At 59.1% G+C, this 12102-nt stretch overlaps 2 protein-coding genes across 2 annotated transcripts; one reads left to right on the plus strand and one right to left on the minus strand.

The window, feature by feature from the left end:
• Positions 1-237: 237 nt before the first annotated feature.
• Positions 238-5849, plus strand: CLBA1 (clathrin binding box of aftiphilin containing 1; the record flags this gene model as incomplete). The annotated part of the gene is given in 6 exon segments (XM_079701086.1): positions 238-276; positions 278-772; positions 1907-2052; positions 3540-3669; positions 4690-4794; positions 5685-5849. Coding segments are annotated over 6 exon segments (1080 nt in total).
• A 5009-nt stretch (positions 5850-10858) lies between these two features.
• On the minus strand, positions 10859-11533 carry CDCA4 (cell division cycle associated 4; the record flags this gene model as incomplete). Its single annotated transcript, XM_079698974.1, has 1 exon — positions 10859-11533. The coding sequence occupies one exon, from the start codon at positions 11531-11533 to the stop codon at positions 10859-10861; it is 675 nt and encodes a 224-aa protein (XP_079555100.1).
• Between the last annotated feature and the right edge of the window lie 569 nt (positions 11534-12102).

The following is a 12102-nucleotide window of genomic DNA, read 5'->3' on the forward strand; positions in this document are numbered from 1 at the left end:
CCTGTGCTGGACCGTTCGCCCAGACGCGTGGAGGAAGAAGCCGGGCAGCGGCTCCCGTCACTTTTGCCTGGGTGACCAGGCTGTGTATGCGGTCTGTGTCCGTTCCACAGCGACAGTGGACCCACACCAGCCCATCCGTACTCCCGAGGGAGCCGCCGGCAGCTGCTGGGCAGTGGGCGAGCAGGCAACCCCGTCGGGCCCTGTCCAGCCCCGGGCAGCTCCCGCACAGCGGTGTGGATGTCTCCTGAGCATCTCCCCATCGCGTCTATGCGGGCTTGGCGGCACCAACATGCAAGGCCTGCGGGAGCTGGGGGGAGCACCTGGCCACATGCCCCCTCTCTGCGCGTTTCTGAGTGACCTCGCAGAGCAAGCAGGCGGGGTTTCCTTCTGCCGGGTTTCTAAAGACAGCGGTGCAGGCTCGGCACCTGGGAGACAGGGCGGTGACGCTGTGGAGTGGGCGAGTCCCCGCTCCCTCCTTCCCCCGCCGGATGGGGATGGGGAAGCCAGGATCTCTGGGCGCAGCGGAGAGGGCTTGTCTGCCTCCGCCAGTGGTCCAGACCTAGGGGAACACAGCGGCGCCTGGGGAGAGTTTGAAGGCTTTCGGGAATCCTCAGCCAGGTCTGAACAATTCTCTCAGTCCTTTGAGCTCCCGGAGAGGCCCACAGAACCCCAGCCGCCGAGAACCATTTCTGCCCAAAAGGAGCGTAGTTCTCGCCAGCCTCACCAGGGTGGACCTGGGGTGACAGGAACCAGCGCCATCACACCTTCTGAGGTATTTCTAAAGTATTCATCTTTGCCATGTTGCACAGGAAGTGTTTCCTGTGCTTTGGTGGTCTGGCCAGGGAGGGGGTCTGCTTCTCTCCTGGCCTTCATCCCACCCCCGCCTTCCTTCCCCTCCACCTTCCTGAGGGGAGCGTCTGCCCACTCTCCATCAACCAGGCTGTGCTTTCCTGGCCCCAGTTTAGGGCACGTGGTGAAAGAGCTTTTCTTTCGTCTGAGTTGTCAACCTACTTATTTAGAAAACCTCACCAAGGGTCACATTTCAGTGTGCATGCACTGACCAAGCACTGGAGGTGGCCTGGAGAGCCCAGGACTCGACCCCTTGCTCCACCCACCTTCCTGCCCTGACCTCCAGGGTTTCCCTTTAGTGTGACCGCCTCTCATCCTCCTCTTTCTCTGCCTTCTCTTCCCAAATGGTTTACCCCAAACACCAAAAGTGAAACAGAGAAGGGAGGAAAGGATTTGCTGGTTCTAAGGATGGCCCGTTTGTTTTCTAAACCAGGACCTCTGACAAGATCCACTCTTTGTACAGTTAGCTCTGCTTTAATGCTTGTTTTGAAGACAGGACTGTCTTCCAATGCGATTACCATAGCGGGGAACAATTGAAGCATAATGTGAACTTTGCAGGAAACCCCAGGTGAATGCAGAAAACCACACCTGCTGAACTGAGGCCCATGTGAATATACACCACGCACACGCCCACCTCTCCCAGCCACCTCGGTCTACCAACATCCACCCTGACATCAGACAACCCACCTTCCAGCACTTCACACTAATTCACAACCTGCAAACCTCTTTTCCGGGAAGGGCCATGTTTATTGTAATAGGAATGGATTTCTCAACCAATTAACACGTGGGAAACAGTGCTCACATTTTTATTGTGTGAATATCTTTTTTCCATGTGTCACTGATGAAGTTTATGACTATTGTGCCCTAAGCACACTTTTCCACACACACTGGTTTCCGTTGCACGATGCACAGTGCAGTGATTTTTAAGAACAAACGTGTCATGTTTTAGTAGCAGCAACAGTATATAATCATTTACAAATTTCATTTGTACCGAAATTATATATACATATGATGTGTGTATTTCTCCTAATTTTGGTATGTTTTTCTTCTTTTTCAGCCTATTGTCAGCTATGAGAAGATTTTTAGGTTTGCTTTTCAAGAAGTACCAGTCCCACAGGCAACTGAAGATGTTTCCACCTTAGACCATTTCTTAGAAACAAGCAATGAAGAAAAACTTGGCCTTGAATCTGTGCATAAACTGTGGTAATGAACTTGAATTGGCACTCACATTTCTTCCGGCAGCTCTGCATTTATGCCTTTGGTTGATATGGTGGACGCATGGGGTCTTCTGTTTTTACCTCTATAGAGGGCTGTGTCCCTCCCGAGGTTCCACCACCTGTGGTCCAAGGGTCGAAGGACCCGGTGGCACAGGTGCAGCAGCTCCTCCTTTTGGAGCCATGTCCAGCCCTTCCCCCGCCCCCACCAGCTCACCTGGAGCAAAGTGGGCCAGGGAGTGCCAGCTCCTTGGGTCTTGGTGAGAGTGCTGGGGGTGAGGGAGGGACCAGTGGACTTGGGTGGCGGGCACAGGGGCTCCTGGGGGACTGGACCGAGTGACCCCCTAGTACCCTGGAGACACCCCAGTGCCCTGGAGACATTCTAGGCCCACCGCAGGGTCAGCCCACCGGTGCTCCTGGGGCTGCCAGCAAGGCTGACACTTCCAGGGCAAGGTCCCTAAGGGAGATCACAGAGGCACTTGTTTGTGGACTGCCATTTTCTAAGACACCCTTTCACTGAGCACTGAGCGAAAAACTAGTGTAGCTCGAGTGGATAAAATAGCGGCTGAGCAGCCTGGGACCTGCTGGACCCAGGCCCCAGAGGGAGGAGGTGGAGGTGTGTGGGAGCTAGCTTCCCTAGTTCCTGCGCGCCGCTGGGCAGGCGGAGACTTTGTCAGACAGCTCTGCAGGTGGGCTCTCCTAGGCTCTGGCGGGGGTTCGAGCTGGGGTCCCAGCCAGCGCCTGCCCAGAGCACTCTTCCCCCACCCCAGCAGCGGCCTGGGGACCAGAGCCAGAACCTGGATGACCAGGACAACCCAGGTGGCTGGTGTGCCCTCTGGGCATGCTGCTTCCCCAGGTCGTGGTCCAGGGCAGAAGGCGGGCCGTGTGATCGTGGGGCACCCGCAGGCACAGGTGGTCCTGAGTGTCGGGACTGGGCCGGGCTGGACGCTGTGGTGACACAGAGGGTTAGGGTTACTCTGGGGTGGTCTGGACGCGGCTCGGCACTTGGCGAGTCTGTCCCCCTGTAGCCGTTTGCGCGCCTGCCATGCCTCCTGTCCTGGAGGCCAGGCTGAGCGGCAGGGCGGGGCCACGGCACACGCTCTGTGTTTATCCCTCTGGGCACCTGCTCCTCTCGGTTTCTGGACTTCTCTGTGGTACCTGGCGTGGTTCTAGGCACCTGAGATCATCAGGAAACAAGACTGCGGAATATCTGGCCTCCCAGAGCTTCTGCCCTCGGAGGAGACACGTGATGGTGAAATTGGTCATTCAGGCCAGAGCTGTGCTCTGTAGAGAGAAATAAAGCCGGGAGGAGGGGGCAGTGCTGGGCACTTGCAGGACAGTAGATGCTTGAGTAAACGAACAAAGTGGTGAGAAGCCGGGGCTCTGTTGCCAGAGTTCTGAAGGGTCAGGTGCCCTCTCTGCCTCCCTTCTGAAGGCCTTCTGGGTCACTTTGTAATGAATGCCGCTCTTTTCCAGGTCTGAATCCAGAAAACTCTGGAGAGCTCTTCAGAACCCCAGGACCACGATGACTTCCCGATGCCTCTGGAGCGAGTCCCGTTGCCGGGAAAACTTCCTTCTTGTTCTCGGAATAGATGCTGCTCAGAAGGTGAAATGACCTGGGTGGAGGTGGGCCCCTGGGGGCCGGCTGGACTGCGAGCATCTCTGCCAGCCACCCTGTGCGCCGCTCCTGGATGGGGTGGGGGTCGGGGCGCGCACCTGCAGCCGGGACGCTGCCGTCTCAGAAGGCGGGAAGGGCGAGCCGGGGCGCCCTCGTCTGGCTCCCGCGGCTCCTCGACGGGCCATCAGGCGCAGCCCCGCCCTCGCGCCTGGTGAAGGAGGTGCCCTGGCAGCGCGGTGATGTAGTGGTGCACTCTGCTGGGGGCCGCAGGGCGCAGCCACGCCACAGGTGCTACTGGAGGCGGTGGGCTTGGGGGCTGGGGCTCTGGCAGGGCCGGGTCACTGTGAGGGCCGCAGGGGGTGGGGGTGCAGGGGAGGCGTGGGGTCTGCCGCCAGGTGGGCCCTGAGGTGGGAGCCAGCCAAGCCGGAGCAGAGCGGTGGCCGGGGATGCGCTCGGGAAGGCCACGGCCAGAGGCCACGTGTCTCACCGAGAGCCAACTCACAGCCACTTACACGCCATAGGGCTCATGAGTCATGAAAGAAACACAAATTGTAAGGATGGTCGTCTTTCAGGCACCAAGTTGGCGAAGATCTTTTTCCATTTTTTAAGTATTATGGAAATTTTCAAAAGTGGAAAACACAGAAGGGGCTGGCAGGCTGGCCCCGGTGAACACAGGGCACAGGAATGGTGGCCGTGGCCTCACTGGCCTGGAGAGGGCCTGCGGGGCTGGACAGTGACCCGGCTGATAAGTCTCTGCGGGAGGGAAACAGTGCGGGGAGGGGGGAGGAGAGGCGGCGAGGACCTCGGTTGAGAAGGCCACCGCGGCCCTTGGCCGGAGGGCCACGTGAGCCGGGGTGGGCGGCTGGCAGACCGCAGTGGAGCCCGAGTCGGGGCCACGTTGCCATTTTACAGGGAGACGTGCCGGAGGGCCCAGGTGAAAAAGGGAAAACGGGAGAAAACGACCTTTTAATCTTCCTTCCCTCTGCTGACACTGGTTTACTTCCTCAGAGCCTTTCGGAGGGCCCGGGCCGCGCTCTGGGAGACCCCGGCCTCCAGGAGCCCGAAGAGCTCGGCTTCCGCCTTCACCGCTGCAGAGCCCTGATCCAGACCAAGGTGAGCGCCCGGGACGCCTGGGGCCTGGGTCTCGGGTTCCAGTCGCTTCGATCCTTTCACTCTCGTGGGCTGGTGAGAGTCAGAGGGGCGGCAGGTCTCTGGAGGAAAAGCCTCTTCCGGGAACAGGGTCTCCCGCCCACCCCGGGACCACGTGTTGGGAGGGGTGCGCTGTAAGCAGCCCAGCCCCCGCGGGGCGTGAGCTCCGCCTGGAGGGGCGCGTCCCCACCCCCGCGCCCCAGGACCCCGTGCCGCCCCGGATGCGGAGCTGGCTCGGAGCGCCCCCCTCCCCCAGGGAGAAGGCAGGACGGCACAGGGTGGAGTGCGGGGTGCCACGCAGGGGGCGCCGAGGCCAAGGGCCTGATCCGGAGCTGGGGCGGCAGGAGGGCGTGGAGGGAGCCGGCGCGCGGAGGCGGGGCTCTCGGCGGGAGCCGGGCGGGCACAGGGGCCACCCCTCTGCCCTGCGAAACCGCGGGGCAGGAGGCGGAACCTTCTAGAGGCATGTGGCTGGGACCGGCTTAGAGCAGCAAGACAGAAACGTCCCCAGCAAGCCCCCCACCCCCACCCCGGGCAGCCCCTGCGGGGACCGCGGCCACAGCAGCGGTTCGTTGGGAATGTCCCCGGGGCCGCCGGCGGGGTGGGAGGAGGACGAGGCGGCCGACACGGGCCGGGGCCGAGCGTGCCCTCCTCACGGCGCAGTCCCGTTTGCTCCGGGAGAAGCTGTGGCTTCTATCCCCGCGCGCCTCTGTGGTGGCAGCGCGTGGGGAGGGGCGCAGGATGAGGGGAAGGAGACGCCGCCAGAGACGGGCCGAGGGCCCCGGGCAGGCGCCGGCGGCCGGGGGTGTCTCTGGGGGCGCGCGTGCTCTCCCCGACCTGCCCTCCTCTCTTGCCAGCTCTCAGGGACGCCGGGCGGCAGACAGGGCAGCCTGATCACATACAGCCTCTTCCTCAAGACCCCCATACACGGAAATGGGCAATACATCACAATTCCAAGGAAGAAGAAGATTTTCACTCCTTGTAACCTAAAAATGACATTGTTTAACAGTGACGTTTGCTAAAGCGGGAGGACTTTGTGTCTTGATGAGGGATCTTAAGGTTTCGTACCGGTTTGGTTTGGTACTAGAAACCGGAGCTATTTTGTGGAGGGGTGCTCCATATCAGGGCTGACGCTTTGATGGGGGGAGTGTCCCTCGGCAGAGCCAGCCACCAGGAAGGGGGCACCCGGGTCCCCAGGAGCCCCACCCCAGCCTGGCTCCAGGGACCCTCCCCTGGGAAGGTGTTGCCAGCCGCTGGAGGCACCTGTGAGGGACCCCAGGCCTGGTTGCCTGAGCCATCCTGCCTGGGACCCCAGGGTGGCTTCGCACGTGGCTGAAACTGTCACTGGGAGCAGCCATTCAGGGACCCCGTAGGCCCTGCGTGCGTTGCTGCCACACTGGCCCCTGGCCTGGGTGTCCACGTGGCAAGGCACACGCAGGGGTGGGTGCTGTTTCCGCAAAGCGAGTGTGCTCGCCTGCCCGGTGCCTGGGTGTGTATCCGGTGGTGATGTCTGCCTGCCAGCAGGCGAGCCACCCTGTATCAGCTGAGGGAAACTCTGTGACCGCAGAGCCCAGCAGTGGGCACTGGCTTTTGTAAAATTTTATTAAGTAACAACAGCCTGGACAAGCTGTGTTCTTGCTGAATCACCGGCTCTGTGGGGGCTGGTGCTGGAAACCCTGGCGGGCGGCCCTTCCAGTCCCTCAGGGAGGCCTGGGGATTGAAGGCTGGCGGGGCCCGGCACACGCACGGCAGGACCCTGGCGTCACTGTCCCTCCCAGGCCACTGTCGAGTCTGGGAGACCACAGCCGGGGGCAGCCTCAGACGCCAGCTCCATCAATGGAGGTGTCAGATCCAGACAGGCCCAGTGGGGTCACAGTGACCAGCAGATGTCACCTGTCACATGGGAGGAGGTGGCTGGCTGGCACCCGCACCCCAGCACCCTCGGCCACTCCACAGACCACCTGTGGATCTGAGGCTTATGTTAAGAGGTAACAGATTTTGGGGGGCTGTATGTTTGGGAAACCTGCCTAATTTCTCATTTTCAGCCAGAAGGAGGTGGGAATTTGGAAACTGCTTTCTGCCATGCTGCTTCCGTCAAAGGGGAGCGTCCACTCTGGGGTCTCCCAGGGCCCCAGCAGCAGGCGTCACCTGAGCCGCACCGTCATTTCCTAGCCTTTGGTTAAAGCCAGACGTGACAACCCAAAATATGCCATTGTGCCTCCCCCACAGATTCAAATTCAGATGCTGTCGTTTCACTGTCCTCACAGCTGCCCTCCCTGCCCCCTGGCTGTAAGCCGAGCTCTCCCCTCCCCTCGCTGGCCCAGTGTCCAGCTGGGTCTCCAGCTCTCCTCACACACGTCCCAGACTCCACAGGCCCCAGATGCGAACTTTCCCCCCACCCCGCTCTGCTCTTCCGCCACCCACCCAGCTCCCACCCACCCAGCTCCTCAGGCCGGAAACCATCGCTCCCCTCCCCCTCACTCCCCGTCTAATCAGACATCACGTCTGCCTCTGATTCTGTGTCCTCATGTCCAGCCCATCTGCTTGAGGAGGGGACTTCTTGACTTGGGAGAGACAGGCTGGCACACGGTTAAGTGCTGACTGGTCACCTGATTCAGATGTACAGGGTCTAAGAGGTGGTCACTCTTACCCTGAGCAGAACAAGCCCAATCAGCTACCAAACCATGGTTTAAAATAAACACGGTTGAGACTGCAAAGAAATCTAAAATACTTACTGAAATCAGGCAGCAGAAGAGACCCACAGCCGCTCTCATCACCCTAGCGGTGAGCGAGGAGACTTTCAGCTCCACACTGGGCCAGCAGAGTCCAGTCCAGAGCAGCCCCAGCGGCGGGCAGGTCTGGACCCATCCTCCAGCCCGGGCGTGAGGGGGAGAGCTGCAAGAAATCCCCCCCGAGCAGGAGGCAGCTCTCTCAGAAGTGGGGGTCGGAGAGCAGAGAGAAAGCCCCTCTGGCGGGCACTCTGGGGTTTCTGCCACCAAGTCTCAATCAGCGTCACAGAGCTGGGTTCAGAGACACAGGCCTGGAGAGACCTTGGCTGTTGTGTAAAAAGGAGCCTGGCTTCCTTGATGCCTCCACGCTAGAGAAGGAGTCCTGAGTGACCACACAGACGGGAGCCAAGAGATGCCCAGGGACTCAGTGCTGGAGTCTGCCAGCCCAGGAACCAGCCACATGGGGGAGGAAGCAACAGACAGCCAGGAGGACACGTGATAATGTTTATTCTAAAAATGAATGACAAGGAAAATACAACATCAAAATATGGAGGGAAGCAATGCCAGCAGTGCTTAGAGTGGAATTCATAAACTCCAGAAAAGTAACAGAACTGGGATTAATCACTGCCTGACACATCTCAGTACTTCAACCTGCATTGCCTACAAGCTTTTTAATCACCTTCTCGTGTAATGATAATCTCTTATCACTTACTGTCCATAAAGATAACTCGATGTATGTTTATTAGCGCCGGTTCAGAAGTTTCAGTATGAGGACTTGCCACTGGCCAAGCCTTGTACCTTGAACTGTCCTCAGGGCTGGGAACCCCTTCGGAGTCTTTCGAGGGCTGGCTGCTGCCTCCATCCCCGAAACGCCACTTCCCCTCCCTCCACGTGCTCCCGGGACATCGGGGGGTGCTGCGGACAGCAGCGGGCGAATTCCAAGTCCTTCCGGGGGAGGAGGTGGCCAGAGCTCAGCTGTGCTCAGAAGCAACTGCAAACACGCACTGTGACTCGCTCCCCACAAACCCAGCTTCCTTACCCGGAGCCCAGGACCAGCCCAGGAGAGGTGGTGGGGTGAAGGCAGCAGCCTTCCTTTTGCAGAGTTTACAAACACGTGACCACATGCACACGGGAGTTTAAAGCCCCACCCCGCCCCACACTTCCATATTCAATTCAAATCCATCGTCAGCAACTGGCCACCTGCCTCTGCTCCTCTCTGGAGAAACTCTGATGCTTCCAGGGGAATCGGTGTCCAGCAGGGCCCCCACCTCGCCCTGCCCGGGACGTCTAGGCCATCAGCACCTCAAGGGAACTACCAAAATGAGAGTGGGTGGCTGGGAAAGAACCCGAAGAGCAAAGGGAGGAAGGAGGGGTCACTAGCAGGGGCAGAAAGGAGGCTGGGGTCTCAACCTCTCGGGGAGGGGGACCCTAAAGCTGAAGCCTGGCTATAGGCGCTGTGCGCTCCCCACCCTGAGGCCTGCCTGTGTCATACTGCGGAAGGCTGCCAGATGAAGACACTAGCTACCCTGAAACTGAGCAAATGTTTTAAAAAGACAGAAATGCCATAAAGACACAAAATACCGCTTTAGGTTTGTTGCTTATAAAACATACACTTAAGCTACTTCCCACAAGGAAATACTTTCAAACTCTGAAGGAAGCAACCCTTGGATGTTGAGAGCCACAGCCTGCCTCTCACCCACAGCTTCCTGACCGGGCTAGGCTCCCACCATCGGCCCAAATCCAAGGGCGCTCTCCCTCACTTGTCTTCTGCCACAAGAGCTGGGGTGGGGAGAGTTGCCTCAGAGCCCTGCGAGGTCAGGTGATGAAGACGTCCCACAGCCTGCCTGTCAACAAACCCATGTGGAATCTCTTCGCAGCCCCACAGTCTCCCTTAGATAATCTGGCTGAGCTCAACTAGGGTAAAAAGACCAACTCGAGGACTACGACATGGTAGATAATTGACAACACATTTCCACTTTGTTGGATAATTTTTTAATAAAATGAGGTGCACACCACTGATACTAAGAATGGCATATGCGCAAAAGAAAACAATCCTTTTTGGCTAAGGGCTGGAGAAGGAAGAAAAAGCATGAGAAACAGGAAACGTGGGGTGGGCGTGCGGAGAGAGTACAGCCTCACTTGTAAACAAGTGAAAAAGATCTGAAAGTCACAGGCGGTCTCGGTGCCTGGGGCAGGGTCACAGGGCACACATACCTCCCAGCCAACCCCACCGTCAATGACCCTCAAGATCGAGGGCCCACAGATGACATGTGTTCAAACTTCTTTAACCCTAGACTTAAATTTATGCCACCATTCTCCAATCCAGTGGTGCACGGACATGTGCCTTCCCCAAACACGCTGGCACACGGGCCCAGCTGACGCGGGTCCAGCAGCCCAGCCGGGCAGGGGCACGGGGAGGGCAGCAGCTTTGAGAGGAAGGTCAGCTGTGCTGGGAACCCACGCAGGAGGGGCCCCGAGTCTCAGACCCTCTGGAGGCACCGCCCAAGACACCTCAGGGCACGCATGATCCCCAGATAGACCGTACTTCACCGTCGGCTCTGAAGACACTTATACATAAATAGGCATAAATAAAACCCTCTAACAGAGACGTGCCTCGCACAGCAGATCTGGTAAAAGGCACCGCCGTGCAAGGCCTTCAACTCTGACCTCGCTCTGACAGCAGCAGTGCGTATGGGCAAGGCTCACAACCGGGTCGAAAGCGGAAATCACGATGTGTGGACACTGCAGACTCAGGGCTGTGACGCTTGTTGGAAAAAGAACAGTGTGTGTTAAACCTTAAAAAAAATGAAATACACCAACTGCAACTGTTTAGGTTACAAAAGTTTCTAATATAGCAGCAGAGGATGTTTATAGAAAAAATATATTTTTAAGAAAATAGCTAAAAAAATCTAAAGTGATAAAAGTATAAAAAGTTTAAAAATATATCTTAAGACAAAATATTGCCCAAAACATATAAAACTTAATTTTAGAAAATTCACCTATCTAAAGTTGGATGAGGCTGGATGCGGAAGGGGGCTGGCATCCTCCAGCGGGGCTGTAGCAGGACACAGACGAGGGCCCAGGGCGGCAGCGATGACCGGCCTGCGGGAAAGCAGCCCAGCCCTGGGAGGGAGGAAGAGAGTGGGGAGCGGGTGGATCGGGTGCTGTTCTGGGTCGGTCTCCTAATCGCAGACAAACCAGAGACCAGCCCCGGCTGCAGGGCAGCGGGCACCCACACCCCCAGCGCGCCAGCTGTTTCCGTGGGCCTCACAAACACATCTGCTGTGTGCCGCGGCTGCGGCTCAGGTCTCCACCAGGATCTCCACCACGTGGTCCAGCTCGCCCAGGTCCGACTTGCAGCCGGCGCTGGGGGGCGAGGCGGCCGTGGAGGCGAAGGCCTCCAGCCCGTCCTGGCCCGACTTGGCCCCGCCCACCATGCCGGTCAGCACAGCGTCCAGGTCGTAGTAAGAGCCGTCCACGTCGGAAAACAGCTCCTCCACGGCGCCGGGGCTTTGACTCTCCAGCGTTTCAAATATCTGATCGAGTGACTTGTGAAAGCTTCCTCTGTTTTCTCGAGGGCCGTCCCCGTCCCAAATGCCACCGGGAGCGGCCCCGGGAGCCTGTGCTGCTGGGACCACTTGGAGCTCAGAGGCCGGGTCTCCGGGGTCAGGGGCCGGGCGCGCCCCCTCCCGCGCCGAGCGGCACAGGATCTCCGTGGACACCAGGCGGTCCCGCGACGCCCGCCCCGCGGCCTGGGGCACCGGCACGTACCAGCTCCCGTCCTGGGTCATCTCCTCTTGGATCTGCCGGACTGTGTTGGCAATGAGGACCGAACGGCACAGGTTGGGCTCCACCAGCATGTGGCACAGCTGGAGCTTGACCAGCGACATGTCCAGGAGCGACTGGCGCTGCAGGCTGTAGGCGGGCGCGGCCTCGGCGTCCTCCGCGCACTTCCTCTTCAGCCCTCGCGCGAACATCGTGCCCTGCGGAAACCGAGAAAGATGCCGTTGAGCCCACTTCAGGGTCCGCGCGGACTCTGCCCCAGATTCAGTCTCAGCGTCAGGGGTGACCCACGCAGACAGCGGCGTGGGACGGGGCAGAGGGGCACCTCCAGGCGGCTGCAGCCCCTGCGCCCCTCGAGCTCAAGCCCAGCCACAGAGACCCTGTGAAGGTTGTTCTAGACGCCACCTCTAAACCACAGCGCAACCGTCTCCATCAGAAAAGATAAATGGGGCTTCCCTTGTGGCGCAGCGGTTAAGAATCTGCCTGCCAGTGCAGGAGACAGGGGTTCGAGCCCTGGTCCGGGAAGATCCCACATGCTGCGGAGCAACTAAGCCCGTGCGCCACAACTACTGAGCCTGCGCTGTAGAGCCCGCGAGCCACAACTACTGAGCCCGCGGGCCCTAGAGCCCGTGCTCTGCAACGAGAAGCCACTGCAATGAGAAGCCCCTGCACTGCAACGAAGATTAGCCCCGGCTCACCGCAACTAGAGAAAAGCCTGCGCGCAGCAACAAAGACCCAACGCAGCCAAAAATAAATAAAATAA

The sequence above is a fragment of the Hyperoodon ampullatus genome (genome assembly GCF_949752795.1).
Source record: "Hyperoodon ampullatus genome assembly, chromosome: 3".
In the NCBI taxonomy this organism is placed as follows: domain Eukaryota; kingdom Metazoa; phylum Chordata; class Mammalia; order Artiodactyla; family Ziphiidae; genus Hyperoodon; species Hyperoodon ampullatus.